Source organism: Lottia gigantea (assembly GCF_000327385.1).
Source record: "Lottia gigantea unplaced genomic scaffold LOTGIsca_55, whole genome shotgun sequence".
NCBI classification, from domain to species: Eukaryota; Metazoa; Mollusca; class Gastropoda; family Lottiidae; genus Lottia; species Lottia gigantea.
Window position 1 is genome coordinate 168,993 of NW_008709889.1, and position 17,464 is coordinate 186,456.

Genomic DNA, 17,464 nt, shown 5'->3' on the forward strand with positions numbered 1-17,464 from the left:
AAGAGTTAGGTTAATGAGCAGAGAAGTGAACTCAGAGGGAATAATAAATGAATTACCTGGTTGTGATGTATCCATTTCATTATCACTAGAGTCACTAGAATCTGAACTGTCACTACCACTACTACTGGAACTGTCACTAATATTGCCTATAGGTGATGCATCATCTTCTGTAATTTACACAAGACAATATTATTATTTTTGTATTGTGATAAAAATCTTCAGAGTCCCAGTGGCTCAGCATGTTAAGTTCTTGTTCACCAACCATGTGGTCCATGAATCAATCTCAACATGATCTTAGTTAATACTTGATACTTGAACACTGATATTGTACCTACGATATGACTTTGAAATCATGTGACTGTAACCTCATCTTTCAACAAAAGCTGAACAGGTTTTATGAAGGGGGCAAAAGCTTGCTTCACAAACCCTTTCATGCCATGAACATCAATTTATTCAAATTTTTATTTAATGAATTTCTGATTAGCTTATTTTACAAATAGGTTACATCCATTTCCAATAGTACTGTTTGTCAGGCATGAAAAGATCATTGGTATTCTTTGACTTTCTGACAAATTATATATATCTTCCAACTTTCAAACTGAATACTTACTCTTTTCAGTAGAAGGTAAAAATAAAGGCATGGAAGGATTTGGTGGAGATTTTTCTTTTGTACTACTAGGACTAGCCTGATTCTTGCTTTTAGATGGAGAACTTCCTTTGGTTTTCTGAACTTCAACAGGGGTAGATGGTCTGTTAGCTTTACTGGAACCTTCTTTCCTACAATAAGATTTAAATAATTATTCAATTTATTTAATTTGTGAACCCAAAATTCATCTTATTCTAAAGATATCAGTTGTAACAGTTGCAGAACTTTTAACTGAAGAATTGTTAAACTGTTCATGTTATAATAACTAAATAGGTAAACTCAATTACTTAATATAAATTTTTCTAAAATTCTATATAATAAGCCAAATTTATTCTGATTTTATTCAAATCTAGTATATCAAAGTGTGTAATGATGATGTTAAAATAATATTGTGTATGCAGAATGGAATTATGTTATCCATATCCAGAATAGTGAATCTGCCTCTGCTTGCTCTTGACATGCTGTTTTGTGATCTTATTTCCAGTACCAAGTAACTTAAATCTGTAGAGCCTACCTGGTTTTTTTAACAGGTATATTGTTAGTCAATTTTTCCAGGGTAAATGTTCCTGTTTTGTGATCTATTATAAGAACACATTCTTTAGGACATGGTTTTTTATTTCCTTTATATACAGTATGTGAAGTTCCAGACCCCTAAAATACAGAAATTTAAAAAATAGACCATATTCATCATCGAACAAGTTCAGGTTAATTAAACAAAGGATAGGCAACAAGAAAGTGTCGTTGAATTTTTCTTCAAAAATGAATGATGGACTCATTGCACCGGCAGTAAACTGAAGAAGTTAACAGGGTCAAATAAAACATTGAATGATCTTCTGCTGCTAGAGTCTGGCACAAGAACCCATGTTATACCTTCATTCCCACATAATGCAGAAAGAACCTACAGGTTTTAACTGTTATTTTAACCTCAAAGTTAAAAAGTTCATTTAAAGGCTTATTTGCTGGAACTTTAATGGAGGGACAATAAGAAAAATGAAGACTGTAGAATTGAACAATCACCTCTACATGTGGTACAGTAACAGTGACTTGATTTCCTTCTCCTATCTCTACTGAAGAACTCTGACTGGTATCAACTGATGCTGGTTTGAAATCATCTACAAATATAATATTAGTAATCTAGTTAACAATGCTCATACTAATTTCAATAGCGTATAAAAAATTACAGACCAATAATTTTATTAAATATTATTTTGTATTCTTGGTAGGATGGTGTTAAAGATTCTAGACTTATTTCATAAGATATGAATCTGAATAAATATGCTGCAGCGCAAGGTTTATGGCATCAGTGGAAATGGGAGAGAGGCGCTGGAAGATTAGTACAACCATGTGAAAGCAAGCTCTAGTTCTAAAGCTTTATTGCCTTAGCTCACCCATGATTGCTTTTTAGTCTATTCCAATCAGAAATGGTTCTTACGAAGAATGATTGTTTGTATTGGTCACATTTACTAAGCAGAATTTTAAAACATCTGCTAGTGTTTTGAGCAAATTTTGCAGGATAGCTGGTACCAACTCCCGGGCTACCTTGTGGAGAAACGGAAGTCTATTGTGACGGCGTATGTTTTAATGTTTTGGATTAAGTTTGATCATGAGTCTCCCAATGCTAACTCCCTATGCTTGTATAACCCCTACTGATGAAGTGCACTGATTGTCTCTGAACACATTCTAATGCATTAATGTCCTTGATTAAATAAGGATTAAATTGATGCGTATTCTAAAAGGGACCGGACAAGTCCTTTATATGCCTGTTTTCTGCAATCAGGAAACAGAGGTTTCGCCGTAAGAAGAATAAAATGGAGTAATGTCAACGTCCGATTTCAGATCATCTGAAATAATCACACCAAGGTACGGATTTTGATGAACCTGTTGCAGATTGGGGTCATCGAGTTTTTAGAAATGAGGTGATTTGTTATTGATGCTCATAAAGTAACATTTTTTAGCATTAAACCTCATACTCCATTATTTGCCCATTCTTCTGATCACACATGGTCGTTCTGTAAGAGTTGGTGGTCATTATTGTGAAACAGGAAAAGCAGCGGTCCGAATTGTGCCTAGGGGTACTCCTGATGCTACACCTACAGAGTTAGAATTTTTCGCCATCTATGAGGACTCGCATAGATCGTTATGAAAGAAACGTATTAAGCCAAACCAAAACTCTGGAGTTTGTATAACAGTCTGTGCGGGGCTGTATCAAAGGCCTTAAAGAAGTCCAGTACCAAGATGTCTCCCTGGTGTCCTTTACCGTTTAGTTGAAGTAGATCGCTCATGGTGTTAACAGTTTGGTTTCGCAAGAGAAAAGCCACACTGGAGTTGTGTAAGTATACAAAGATATGTTTGATTTAAACATATTTTATTACAACAAATGTAAAAGGATTTGACAAAAGTTACAAAAACTTACAAAACTGCCATTTCCAACATATAGCTGCCATATGTGTACAAAAATGGGAAGGTGTGCTCAGAGTGTCAGGTGCAGAGGGTGAAAAGAAAGTATGAAAGTATCAATAAGTAATAATGAGTTGGGATATGAGAAAGATCAAAATTAGTATTTGTGTTAATCGAAGCTATCTCAGTGAACGATCTTTTGCTCGAAACATTGGCGAAAGCGCAAAAGAAAGTTCTGAAAACCTTTTGCTTGCTTTTATAAATTTGAATACTTTGTTGATAAGTTTCGTATTTTGAATTGGAGAAATATAAAGTGATTTTTATGGTCGTCTAAAAAGAGCGAAAAATATTTCTGGATAAAAGATAATGGACGACATCTTCTCTGAAGTGGCCACAAGAACAGTTCTGGTCTTGCACCAGGTGTACTCGGAACAGATCAGCTTTCAAAGGACTACTTTCAGTTCATAGTTGTGCTAAGAGGATGACACATTTACGATCACCGTTGCGTAAAAAAGATTTCTGTGTTAGACGCTTGATGGTGATAAGCGATTTGAAGTTGCCTCTAGTGCTCACAGTTCTTGTTTCAGGTTTAAGATTATTCCAGTCTCTAATAGTTGCAGGGAAGAAGGAGTTTTCATAGGTATCTCTTTTCGTGTGTGGTGGTTTAAATTCATAGTTATTTCTTAAGCTGTAATGATTAGGTTGAGCTCTAAATGTGTCTAACAAGCCAGAGAGATATTGTGGACAGTATTCGTGATATAAGTGAGTCTGTGTCTCTTACGTCTTTCACCCAGTGGTTCCCAACCGGTTTCGTTATAGAGAGATATGTTTAGCTTAGGGTGCCCGTTCATCGTTCTGGGGTAGAATTTCAATGTTCAGTGGTACAAGTTCATAGTTGAAATGAAAATCCGAAAATGAACAGTGGCTCTGACTGAGTCTTCATAGTTCATGGGCAATCTACGGCAGGATGAATGGAGTACGGATTCGGTATTTATGCCAATTTATGGGGGAAGTCATCTCCTCGGCTAATGTGCAGTTAGTTACTTACATCTCATAGAATGGAAATACACGCCAGATTTAGGGTCAAAACTTTTTCCTAATTTGAGTTCATGTACTTGATTGTCTACAGACAAAAATTTATCAGCCATTTCTGTAACTTTAAGTGAAAAAACTGAAGCAATATGTTACGACATCATTTATGTTGAAAAAGTTTGTGATGATCGGAAGTAGAACCTGTAGAATCAGAGGCGAGTAAGAAACGGGAGTTACTTCCCCATTCAAACTGACGGCGAGTATAAATGGACCTGTCTTCATGAGGGGAGACTCAAAGTTTCTTGACACTTTTTAATTATATCCAATCAATTTAACAAGTTTCATAGCAGAAACATCAGAGAACATCCTTCCCCCTTTTGTTGAAAGCTTTCCCCCCCCCTCCTTTTTCCTCCCTCTTTTTTCTTTTTTTTCCAGGTCTTCTAGTTTTCCAACAGATAACAGATAATCTCCAAACCAAACCAAACCAACGACTACCATTCGACTACCAATCAACAAGAAATACCATGATCAGAACGAGTTTGGAAGAATGAAGGAGATCGAGTAACTCACACCATCCAGGGCCGAGTTTCATCACCATGTCATTCGACCCGACCAGATCTAACGAAGAATCAACAACCAAACCAACAACACAGAATCATCCAATTTGAACCAATCCAACTACCAACTACTACGACTACCAACAACTACCTAGTTTGCGATATCAGCATCCGCTGGAAGCTAACTTGTCATCTACCTACCTACCTACCCGAGGGGAGACAGCTGTGCTAACCGAAAATAACTATGACGTCAACAGTGGTACAGATATTTGTGGAGTTCCTATGAAAGAGTCTGTATTGGAAAGAGAGAATCGAGGGAAGATTCTATACAAAAGTTCCCAAACTTCAAAAGTGAAAGAGAATAGGTTAAAGAAAACGTCAGAATAACCACCATGTGCGTCAATAGACTGTAAAATGATAGATTCTAATCTCACTTAAAGGAGAATTTTTACCGTTTTCGGGAGCTGTGTTTGGTTTTTGTTGGTCTAATGCAGTGGCGGAGCCAAAGGGGGGGGGGGGGGGCAGAGGGGGCGGCCCCGAAAGCAAGTTTTCGGGCAAAAAATCTCATAACTATAGGTTACAGATTCGGGCAATCTCAGATATCTCGCCCCCTCTCGAACGTCAACTGGCTCCACCACTGGTCAAACGGATGACAAACCTATCCCTTTAATTTACAACTGTAGGTCCTATATGCATATTCGAAATTTAATATAGTTCAAATACTTTCGGGTTAATAATCGTATTCATATTATAATAGACTGTAATAGACTTATTTGTCACTTATGCAAGATGTAAAACTCCTACGTTTTTTACAAGATAAAAGGCTATAGAAGCACTGTGTATTGAACGTCACTTTTAGTTTAGCCCAAGTCATCACCTGCCTAGTTTCTGCACGTAGGCAGGTGGGGTGTTTCGTACAGGACCGTCCATTCAATGGTTGATTAACGATATGTTACCAATTTATTTTAAAGATATGATGTAATAACTGTATTATATAATAAGATTGATACCTAATGAACTATCTAAGGGCCTTATTCGCTTCAAGAAGAATGTGACACGTCTTGACCAGTCCTATCTTGATATCCAGATATAGGCCTACCGGTTATATAGAAATCGATGTTCGAGAACGACCCTCTCAGTGTAACTGTGATAATATATTATGTTAGGATTTCGATACAAAAAACAACTTTCATAACGTCTCTTTCATAACAGCTAATTTTCATAATAAATTTAAATCGGTTGTATTCGAAAGAGGTTAGCTAATTATACCCAATCCATTATTACTAATGACCAGATTAGAGATAAAAAGATAATCTAAGATAAATTCTTTGAAGTTTGTTTTCAAGAATGAACGAAATATACTTTAAAATTTCGTAATCTATGCTTATATAACGCAGAAACCCCCTATTAATCATAATGGACTCTTCGTTTGCCTATTATGACGTCACGTGTCCTTTTCAAGTTCAATCGCCATTCGATAATATCGCAGACGAATCTTAGGAAGCGAAAGGATCATATATAAAGGTAATTTCGACTCTTTTCTTGAATTGAATTCCTTTTAGATTGGGTTATGCCATAATACTTATTTCAAGATATCCTTCCGTGAAGTGATTTCGACTACTAACTGCGTAAATCGCCGAATTTCATCAGCCGGTAAGAAAGGGGAAAGAGGTCAGTCATTGACTTCTCTTATTCTTACCTTGGAAAAACGGTTACATTTTTATCTTTTTTATATACAAATTAAAACGCAGTGAATTTTTATTGAGTCCTTCACTTGCTAATATCGCGTCCCTTGAAATTGTCTTTAGTTTACCTGTCTCTGAAAGATGATCGTTCGCGGTTTGTCGGATTTTGAATTGAAGGTCGTTGACAGACAGACAGTGACAAATACAAATTTCATAGTCACCACGTGCATAATATCACATTAGTAGTACTTCATCGTCATTTCAATGATTATGAGAATAAATCGTAAGCTTATATTTAAAAAAAATTTAATTTGTAGAACAAAATGCCAGACATACCACAAGGAGATGTTGAAAAGGGGAAGAAACTGTTTGTTCAAAGATGTAAGCAATGTCATAATGTAGATAAAGGTGGTAAAAATGCCACAGGTCCAGCACTTCATGGTTTATGGGGAAGAAAAACTGGACAAGCTCCTGGATTTGGTTACACTACAGCTAATGTTAACAAAGGTACGTAGACAAGTAAAGAGGACACTATGACTAATATAACACTGGCCAGTGTTAGTTTCCATACTGATCATTGTTTGTGACTTGTTATAGTGTGTATTAATAATCTAGAAGTGCTTCTTAAGCACTGTTATATTCCATAATCATTTGACCTTACCATTATCCTAACAAGGAATTTTATTGTATTCAATAGAATTCAACTAAATGCCTTTTTTTTGTATTTCAGGAATCACATGGAATAAGGATACTTTATTTGAATATTTAGAAAACCCTAAAAAATATATTCCTGGAACAAAAATGGTGTTTGCTGGTTTAAAGAAACCCAAAGATCGTGCAGATTTAATAGCTTATTTGGAATCAACAACCAAAGCGTAACCATGTAAATCTATAGGCAATTTTGTTAAACCATGAACATTTTTAAAAACTAAAACAACAAAATATTTAGCAATTGTAAAAAGAACTGTTTACACTTTCATTTTGTCTCCATATGAATATCATTTCTCTGAGATCTTTTAGTATGTTGCATTACTCTCATTGGACTATAAAGATTGGATGAGCTGAGCTCTCATACTGTACCTCTTAGGATGTTTTTAAAATGTATTATGTATAAATTTTTAAATTATAAATACTTGTGTACCATTTTGTGAATTAGAATATTAAATTTACCATTATTTGACTAAATTATTGTTTTGAAGACTGAAAAGGCAAGTGGTTTTAACTGAAGATCAATGTACTATGAGCTTTTAGCAGTGGGTTTTACCTGTTTTGTCTCACTGGCCTATAAATCTAACTGGAATTGTCTGTAGAACTTGAAATTGAAAGAAAGTGAATGACTTTGAAGACATCAGACTATTAAACCCCTATCAATATTGTTACAAGTATCAATTAAAGCTGACAAAGTTCAATTCAAAATGTTTACCAATTCACCAAAAAATGCCACATATAAATAGGAGGGAATGCCAATTTAAGATCGTTAAGATCACATCTACATGCAGTAATAAATATCAAATAATTTCACTAAGTGTTGTGAAATTTATGCAAAGTTCCCAGAGTGATAGCAGTGATTGATGTAAATTTCATTGTTAAGGGAAAATGTTGTAATAGTCATAACTGGCTAGATTCCAAAATGATTTTGGGTTGAAAGCATCTAGTTTACTGAAGCTATGTAGTTCTGACTTCATCATTCTAGGACCCCTAGTATCTTAAAGATGGCATTTTCAGGGATTGATTTGGGTCTTGAATCTGCTTTAATAATCTACTAAAACGCAAGAAAATCGCATAATTCCTTCATATATACCTCAGACTGTAAATTTCACTGTCTAATTCTATTAAGTGTTTTCTATATATAGCATAATCTCACTTTAGTTCGAGTAAAATTTTTAACTTTCAAACGTGAATAATTATAGATTTGAAGGCTCAAATATCGACGATGAGCTGTGAACAGTATTACTGATTATGTAAGCTAAAAAAATTACTGTTCCTGAAACTAAGATATGATTGGTCAAACAGATAGTGAAGGTGCTCCTTTAAGTTTCAACATGATCTTCATTTTGTATTTAAAAAGGGCGTGTTCCCAAACTTCAAGTAAATGTAAACAGGACTGGGGTATGGTAAAAAGAGGAATGATTTCAAAGAACACTGATAGGATGTGAAAGAAAAAATATAGCATTATTTTTTCTCTGATATTGCAAGTCTTTATTACAATATATTGCATCACAAATGACTTGTAAATTCTTTCAATGAATGAGTGTTGTCTATGATATGCCTTATTTGCATGTAGTGGTTTCTCCCCAGTGGTTTCCACCACTTTTTAATCCTAGTGGTTCCACCTCTATTAATAATCCACAAGTTAATATCCAGTTGAAATTGAACGTAAGATCAATTCAATAATGATTTCCTTAAAAAAAAAATAACTTTTTCATCCAATTGTCTATACAATACATAAGTAATAATTAAAAAATATAGAAAAAAAATAATTTGAACTAGGGAAAGTATAACTTATACAGATTTCTATACCATTCATGTGCACTCACAAGTGATCTAGGTATATATTTGAATAATATAGTATATTAATGTTTAAATCTAAAATGAAATAAAATATGTAATTAAATCCAATTCTCCTTCTTTACATACCTAAGCTTACATATATATAGGGGCGGAAACCACTATGGGAAACCACTGTAAGCCATATTATTAATATGCATGATACAAACTTATCGCTTTATGTTTAACAAATTGTTTGTAAACACTTATACCGGTATAAACTTTTTGAAAGTATCTGTCAAAGGTATGTGCTAACAGTGGAATTATTCAATACATGTTCTAACATACGCTGACAGCTTGAACCACTATAACACATGCTAAATCAGTGGAAATTTTTGCATCATAATCAGTTTGAACTGTTGTTCAACATATCACATTCCCAACATATTTTTAGATTCTTCCACCTCTTCTTGTAAACTGTCACTGGTATATTTTTTTAAAAGTTCCATTTTCTTACGCATTAATAATGCCTCTTCGATTTCTTTTTGAGAAGGAACAGGCACATGAGCAATAAATTGTTGTTTGTCAGCCTCCATCACTTTTACAAGAGAACCTACTATCACATCAGGATCATCCTCTTCAATATTGTAATTGGGTTCATCTACTTCCATAGATACAGCTTTGTCAGCTTCATCCAGTTTGATTTCACCACTTTCAATTTTTTCTTGTCTTTCTTTCCATTCTTTTATTTTCACGGCTATGACTTCTTTCTCTAACTGTTGTTCAATAGGTAGAATTCTACCATCATCCTCATCTCTGTATCCATAATAATCAGCATTTATATCTTTCATGAGTTCTGCACGGGTCTTTCGAGGAGGTGGAGGGGGTTCTTGATCAAATAATTCTCTAACTCCTGGCAAATCTTTGGCAGCCCCAAAATATTTATATCCCCTATTTCCCGGAACTTCCTTGCCTTCATGATCTAACATTTTAGGACCAATTCTTCTGTAATCAGGGCCATTAAGCTCCTTTATTTGGTCCTCCCAATGGCCCTTTTCTCTTAAAAGTTTATTGATTTCATCATTAAGATCACGTAGTTTGAACTCCCCCAACCCAGCGTTTTGAATTTGGGCAACTTTTCTGGAAATTTCACCAAGAATTTGTCTCCTCCATTTTTCAGCTTTGTGAAGATCTGTACAGTCAGAAGCTATGAAAGGTCTTCTTTCCGTCTGTTGAACTTCACCTAATTGAGCTGCCCGCCATCGGGCAAGAGTTGTCATAGCTTTTTCACTGTTTCTAGCCATTTTTATTCGATAGGAGAGAAAATTCTTCGAAAATCACAAAAACGTTAAGAAATCTACGCCATTACTCTTTTCATGATTATCCAGACAGTTTTGTAGTTATAAATTTCAATGAAATATTTCCACTGAAAAACCAAGTCCTAAATAAGAGTTGCCTCCCTTAATAATAAAATTCAAGGTGCTTTAATTTTCCGACATAACTAATATTTTACTTTGTGGCACCTTTAAAGCCCCGGTTTCCAACCTGGTGTTTGTTTCACCCGTGGGGCTAGGGTGTCAGGGGGATGGCCAACTGGTGTAGGAGAAAAATGTATTTTGAATTCAGAGAGCGCCTCTCACGTCATGCTGCAAATGTGGATGAAACGAATTTTTGGGGGTGTGAAAGGTCCAGGTGATTGCTCCAGGGTTGTGAAGGCTGAAAAGGGTTGGGAACCACAGCTTTAAAGGGAGGGGATGGATGCGACATTTTTCCTGATTGATTTGAGTCTTGAATATACGTAGAAAATCTTCAGAAGTAGGCCTACTAAAAATGTACGAAAATCGCATAATTCCTACAAAAATATCTCAAACTTGTAATTGCTTTTCCGATTTCTATAGATTTTTCTATTTAAGGCAGTGTCTTAAGAAAAGACGACTCGCTTTTTAAACTTTCAAACACCGATGATTCTCGACACACATGGATTTGAAGACTCAAATTTCGACGATGAGCTCTGAACACAATTAGCTAAAAAGAAATTCCATTTCTGAGACTAATGACACGGACAGTCTTGATCGCCGATATCTGTCGCCCACTCGAATCTTGAGTAAAATCTCACGCTGCCGACAGGATTTGTTATATCAAACAAATTTGATATTTTGTCACCGATTGTTTTATCGTCTGCATGACAAAGTGTCATCATCCAATCAGATTCATTTTCCTTGCAATTGCACTATTTGCATGTGGAAAACGACCGACTGTGTGCCAGCAGCTGGTCAGTGAAACTCTTGACAAGACACTATAGTTGGCGACAAAATCGCGGACCAAGACCGTTCGTGTGCCCACACCTTAAGGGTACGATTGATTTGCAAACCCCACTATCACATTTTATTTTATCATTTTACACACTGAAATAATGTGGAAAAGTTTGTGACCCTGCTCGCCCCCCTAACCTGGTGTATCTTAGAAACACCACTGCAGCGAAAACTATTTGATAACGCGCATTTATTCAATTTTCCAGTCAACCTTTGTCCTGATCTACAACCATACCATAACAGCCATTTAACAGTTTATTGCGTAAGTAACTATTTCTGAAAACCATGGTGGCAGTACATCAAAACACGAGAGCAAATATTTTGATAGGCTACAGCATTCGGCAATTCTCAACAGTTTCCGTAAGCTGAATGATGCAGAGGGTAGTGTTCGAGCAACTTGATAAGATAGATTTTCAGGCGTGCACGCCTATATAACGACTTGTAATGCACAGCTTTTTTTTCCCATTAGGATAGTGCAACTAACACCACATAGTCGTTTTCATGCTCTGTATACGAAACTGACATGGAAATAACCATACAAGAACAAAACGTATTTCATGTGCATGCAATTCTCACCCGTCCCCAATATTCTTGCAGGACCCAGCATAATTGATATTTTCACTATAAAACATAGAAAGCCTTCTGATACTCATGCATGTTTCTTAAGCACCAGTAGCATAATATAAACAATATATGCTATACCGGTGCTTAAGAAATATGACTGATACCATGTAATATAATGTACTGTTTTAAGCCGCTTATAGGCGAGGTGACTGGTGCGTTGTACTAAGATGAAAATTAATTTTGACCTAGGCGAAAATTAATTTTAGATTAAAAATTTTAGGAAATATCACCTAATTTTCACCCAAGTTTTTAATTCAATCATACAGGAATTATCACGAAAATTAAAGTTTATTAATCAAAATATAAAGTTCAAGTACGAATTAGTTTAAAAGGGAGTCAACAACCTGATCTCCATGTTTAAATTCGAACAGTGCGTGTATCAGTGACCATATCAAACACACTAAGAGATATTCATGTTGAAACTACAAGGAAATACTTTGATGAACTCATGGCTAATAAAGAAATCTTTTCAATGTTTGCTCTTCTAAAGGCATGGTTCACCATTTTCAGAGGTCAGTCATATACCTTTGTCTCAGAAACGGGAATTGTTCAGCTAATCAGTAATAGATCATCCCTCAACTATGTTGTAGAACGGTTAAGTTCTGGATGTTCAAAATTGATCCGCACACCCTATATATCCTTATCAACAAGACGTATTTTTGTGTATAAATATTCAGGCAGTTGATTAAACTAGTGAAATTGAATATCAAAAAGTGAAAATGTAATCATGCATTTTTCATACAGTTCTAGTACCTTCGAAGACTTTTTACAAATATTCAAAAACCCAATTAAACCCTCGGAAATAGGTGAACTATGACCTTTAAGCCAACATTATTTGAACGCAAATGGAAATACCCAGTCTGTTCATGTTTAACCGATGTTTTTTATTGTTGCAACCAATTAAGTTTTACTTTACATAAACCAGACGATGTCGATAACCCACCAGGGGCAATAACTCTATTCATACTCAAATATAATGTGTCCACAGTTGATACAACACCTGTGTTATTGATTTGTTTAAAATTTCCTGTTGCCAATTTTCTTGAGATACCTTTATTATTGAAAAGCAATGTTAGTCTAGTAGCAATAGAATCCTCTTCATAATAAATAATCACCAAAGAGTCGTTATTCAATCTGCTAGAAACTTCTAACGCGTCGTTATAACCTCGAACTTCATAAACTACAAAATATAAATCAAACAAAAATATATTTATAATAATATTAAACAGTTATCAAGCTTACAAACTGATTTCGACCCATTTTGTTTTAGTCAAAACCAATCCTTTGACAGTTTCTCAAATTCGAATTCGATCAAGATACTATTAGCCCGTCTTTTTTTTTTATTCAAACGAAAAATGCAGTTTCTGCCGTGCTACCAACATTCGGCAATCCTCGACAGTTTCCTAAAAGTGTCTCGTTTTTGCCGTGCTACCAACATTCGGCAATCCTCGGCAGTTTCCGTAAAGTGTCTCGCAAACGGCCGTCTCGAAAGTTACGCTAGCGCTTTGCAACATATCATTTTTTACCAAAACTATGCCAATATTGTCATGTGATCATGTGATTCTGGTAATTTAAATATTAGAACTGGTCGTAGAACTAGAGGTGTTTGTAAACAAAGTCAAAGAAAACAAAACTTCCGTAAGATGTATCATTGGATAACCAATATAAAACAATTGTGCCATTATCTCCAAAAGTCGCTCAATTCAAATACTATATTTAGGCCGCAATATTGCTATCACTTGACAAATCACTGCTATATAACAGAAGAAAAGAGTCTCGCCCAAGAAGACACAACGGAACTCACATTTCACTACAGAGTCAGATTCAGCTTTACGGAAACTGCCCATGATTGCCGAATGTATGTCTTAAGTGATGGATTTTGAATTTCATTGTGTCTTCTTGGACGAGACCATTGAGTTCTTATTATATAAGGCTAGGCCTACTTCCGGAATTGCACAAGTATTTGTCAAGTGATAGTAATAGTGCGACCTGTATAATATAGTTCCTATAGCTTTACAGCCTTCAGGAGATAGGGCTTAATTCTGACACAATAAAATTATGCATTTACTATTTTATTGTGATGATCGGTTTACCAATGATTCATTTTATCATTATTTTGGAATCATATCCAACGAAGGTTTTCTTTGTATTGTCTTTGTTTACAAATGTTCGTATTCCTTATCGACGGTAGGCCGCTTGTGCTACAGTCTCTGACGCCCAAACTATAGGCCTAGGCTATGACGATGTTATATTTATCTATTTTTCTATAATAACTAAATAATTTTCATTTAATTTTTCCCCATCACCAAAACGGATGTGGATTTATAATCAATCAAATTCAATAGCCACTGTAGCCTCAGTCAGTTGCAAAGATATTTAGCAATCTGTCCAGGCTCTCTGTCGTCGAAGTTGTACGTAGGGGGCTGGATGATGGAGGCTATTTGTGCTACTAAAAGAATTGTTGACTTGCGGATGGATAGGGACGATGGAATATACGCTGACATTTTCACATGCATGTGAATATCATCTCCATGGCAGCACCAATAAGAATCGTGTTTATCAGGGCTTTACACAGCTGAAGACACCTCGATTTTTTCCATAAAAAACATGAAACTCGCTTGAATGTTGTCTAATATTATTACAAGATTTTACTTACTTGTCTTTTCTCTAGAGGGTGAGTTGGCCATGTTAAATACTGAACCAGCTGGTGAATCAAACCTCATATCAACAACTAAAGACTGAGAATTGAGACCTTGTAGATCTATCTTGATTACCCCAAGAAGACCACATTTTACATTTTGTCCGAAAACAAGATTTTCTTCCCATGTAATTCCTAGGTCTTTTCCTTGAATTTGTCCATTTGTCAGATCAATTTCTAAACCAGTATCTGAAAAAGATGGTACTTTTACATAATTTGTCTAGCTGATCTATATCTGTTTGGAATAGATTATTTTCCATTCTCGTTCTACTTATGCTTCTAATCTCAATGGAGGTTCACGAAAGTATAAAATTGAGCTCAGGTGCAGCTCTGATTAACAGCAACTGGATTTTTAACAACTAACGGTATTTGGAAGACTTAGATTAATCACTGGATATATTCGAGCTCAATGAAGACTCAAAAAACGCATTTGCGACCAATGGGCCAAATGTCCTTCTTTCTAGCAAAAATTGGGAATGGTCAGTGGCGTCCGGGTCGTCGACATGAGTGGTCGAAACCAGCTTCCATCTTTATCCTAGTTGACTGTGGTCAGTCTGTACGTTTCGCTTTTGCTCTAGATGATTTTTTTATGGCCAACCATACTACTATTGGTATGCAAGTATACATGTATACAAGTATACAAGTTCTCATCCTAAGTCTCTCAACTTTCTCAAACAAGATAATATGTGAATTTTTTAGTGATAAAGGAACACTTTCGGTATACTTATCTCTTACCATTTTCTGATATGAAGCGTGCTGATGATACCAACAAATAAATGGGCTAATGATTGTAGTACCACCTTATCCCTTAGGTCTTTATTTGACGATCAATTTGAAATTTATTTATCAGATATTCCGCTCTTGACCAATAATTTGACTGAATAGAGGATAGGCCCATATAATTATATAAGAATTTAAATTAACCTTATATTTCAGGTTGAAAATCGTTTATATTCATGAACAATTAATAGGTGATAATAAAAGTTTTTTTTCTGGTTTTAAAGACGGTCAAACTCACCCGTAGTTACATATATACGCCGGATACACAAGACAGTTAATTAACCTCAAGTCAAATCCGCTATAAAATAATTGACTAAAACGAAGGTAGCCACGTTTATGGTTAATAGGGTTAATCTGAAACTTGGCAAAAACAACTCATATCTAATTTATTGAAAATAAAAATACACCTGTTGAATGGCGTGCTGGTGTACATTACATATTCTAGTAATTAACTTTTTAGTGGCATTATCCACTACTAGTCTTTAATTAGTAATAGTTAACGTATTTTTTTTTACATGGAATGTGAATATTTTTTGAATTCACTTTTAAAAGGTGATTTGGGTATTTATATAAGAACAGAAATACATTCTTGCTACATTTCAGACGTACCTTCATCTGTATCCCCTTTGAAAGGCAGTATTTCCAGTAAAGGATCATAACTATCCGCAGCCATATGTGGCCTTTCAAACTTTCCCACTTCCATTTTAACTTGCTTGTTTAATTGCATGGATTCGTTTTCAGTGAATGGTATCGATTTTATAATTTCACTTAAAGTAGGTTTTGATTCGGCACTGTGCGTGTTTGCTTTAATGTTATCATTTCTTTTGTTGTGAACATGGTTGGAAAATTTTGAAATATGAGCTTCTGGTTTCACTGTAAGCTTTTCTGGTATTCCCAAACCAGGTTTGATCACATAATCCGTTTCAGATGGCCGGAAAACACATGCACGGTTCAATTTTCTTAAATATTTCCGTGTACTTTTATATCGTTTGATCCATTTTGAATTTTCTTTGCTCAGCTCATCTTGTCCCGAGATGAGAAACTGAATCAAGTCCGATTGTTGAAAAATCAATTGTTGAAGGCGTAAAACATTCTGGTTTATTGAATGTAAATCTGTTTCCGACCTCTCACTGCTGGAAATTACATTGTCCTCCCAAGAATAGTGCGGAAAACTGTCAATGTGTTGAGCAGAAAATGTTTGGTCTGAGTCATCAGGCCGCTGAGCTAACATACCTTGGTGAAATGACGTTTCTGAAACAATCCCTGTCACTTGATATAGAGTCAAACACAATACAAACACATTAGCCATTATTTCATTTAAATGTTGTATATAGTTTTTATAACACTATACAATTAACACTGTATTATATTAAATTCTCCTGATGAAAATTGCAGTGAAAATCCAGAACGCCTTTTAAGAGTTAATTCTCCGTTTTTATATATACGATTGATCTGCGTAGTTTCTTTCTCATCTAGTATATTATCTTGTACTTTATCCAACAAATTAAATTTGTTTTGATCTCCACCTCCTTACGACACACAATTCCAAATATCACACTACGCTTTGTGTATAAAATGAGTGGCGGTTCACAAAATAAGGTTGGTTTGTTTATAAAGTAAAAGTTAAGATGGGAACAATTACTAAAGTGAGATAGTTCTATATAGGCACCAATTTTCACACTTGACTAGTAACATCTTGACACCAGCTTAAAGTAATGTATATTCACGACCAGATTTCTAGACCAATTTCACCTTTAAACTCACCATCGACCGGTTCCAAACGACATTCATCTTAGTGTATGTGTTTTATTTTTTTCATATTCTAGGTAGAACTAGTAGTACGACAAAACGATGCAAACAACATATCATATAATAACCCCCATCTTTCATAATGCACCACTTAAATACTTATCTCAGGCTTGATTTAAAAAAGTGTTTTATCCTACTTTTACGACCGGATCAAACCGAGGAGCTCTAATAGACTAGGCAGCACGTTCTTGTGACGCCATCTACGTAGAAAGACAGTTTGCCATAAGGCGACCATGAATAAAAAAAAATCTGTTATATTAAAAGTTTTTGAAATTGACGTCTACATTTGCACATTTTTATTTAAAAACGATATTTCACACGCCTCCAGTCTATGAAACCTTCTAGGTTCAAACTATGATTTTCATTATACGTTTCATACCACAACCTGGTTTTATTGTACTTAACGTTTTATACTACTACCTGCTTTTATTGTATCT

The 17,464-nt window shown here is 35.1% G+C and overlaps 4 protein-coding genes across 4 annotated transcripts; 1 reads left to right on the top strand and 3 right to left on the bottom strand.

Moving 5' to 3' along the window:
- Nucleotides 1-1,156: 1,156 nt before the first annotated feature.
- Nucleotides 1,157-4,191, bottom strand: LOTGIDRAFT_126779 (hypothetical protein; the record flags this gene model as incomplete). The annotated part of the gene is made up of 3 exons (XM_009063024.1): nucleotides 1,157-1,297; nucleotides 1,664-1,758; nucleotides 4,092-4,191. 3 exons carry the CDS (start codon nucleotides 4,189-4,191, stop codon nucleotides 1,157-1,159), a joined length of 336 nt encoding a protein of 111 aa, XP_009061272.1.
- Nucleotides 4,192-6,200: 2,009 nt separating this feature from the next.
- Nucleotides 6,201-7,502, top strand: LOTGIDRAFT_219589 (hypothetical protein). Its single transcript, XM_009063025.1, has 3 exons — nucleotides 6,201-6,285; nucleotides 6,635-6,824; nucleotides 7,048-7,502. Exons 2-3 carry the CDS (start codon nucleotides 6,641-6,643, stop codon nucleotides 7,194-7,196), a joined length of 333 nt encoding a protein of 110 aa, XP_009061273.1. The 5' UTR covers nucleotides 6,201-6,285; nucleotides 6,635-6,640; the 3' UTR covers nucleotides 7,197-7,502.
- Nucleotides 7,503-8,502: 1,000 nt separating this feature from the next.
- LOTGIDRAFT_206945 (hypothetical protein) lies at nucleotides 8,503-10,178 on the bottom strand. The gene has a single exon (XM_009063026.1). It carries the CDS (start codon nucleotides 10,106-10,108, stop codon nucleotides 9,236-9,238), a length of 873 nt encoding a protein of 290 aa, XP_009061274.1. The 5' UTR covers nucleotides 10,109-10,178; the 3' UTR covers nucleotides 8,503-9,235.
- A 2,446-nt stretch (nucleotides 10,179-12,624) lies between these two features.
- On the bottom strand, nucleotides 12,625-16,527 carry LOTGIDRAFT_165982 (hypothetical protein; the record flags this gene model as incomplete). Its single annotated transcript, XM_009063027.1, has 3 exons — nucleotides 12,625-12,920; nucleotides 14,397-14,627; nucleotides 15,828-16,527. 3 exons carry the CDS (start codon nucleotides 16,525-16,527, stop codon nucleotides 12,625-12,627), a joined length of 1,227 nt encoding a protein of 408 aa, XP_009061275.1.
- Between the last annotated feature and the right edge of the window lie 937 nt (nucleotides 16,528-17,464).

Excerpts from the sequence above, each read along its gene's own strand:
- LOTGIDRAFT_219589 (XM_009063025.1), top strand. The coding sequence starts at position 6,641 with ATGCCAGACATACCACAAGGAGATGTTGAAAAGGGGAAGAAACTGTTT. Across the intron at positions 6,825-7,047 it reads TACAGCTAATGTTAACAAAG|GAATCACATGGAATAAGGAT; the intron begins GTACGTAGACAA and ends TTTGTATTTCAG.
- LOTGIDRAFT_206945 (XM_009063026.1), bottom strand. The coding sequence starts at position 10,108 with ATGGCTAGAAACAGTGAAAAAGCTATGACAACTCTTGCCCGATGGCGG.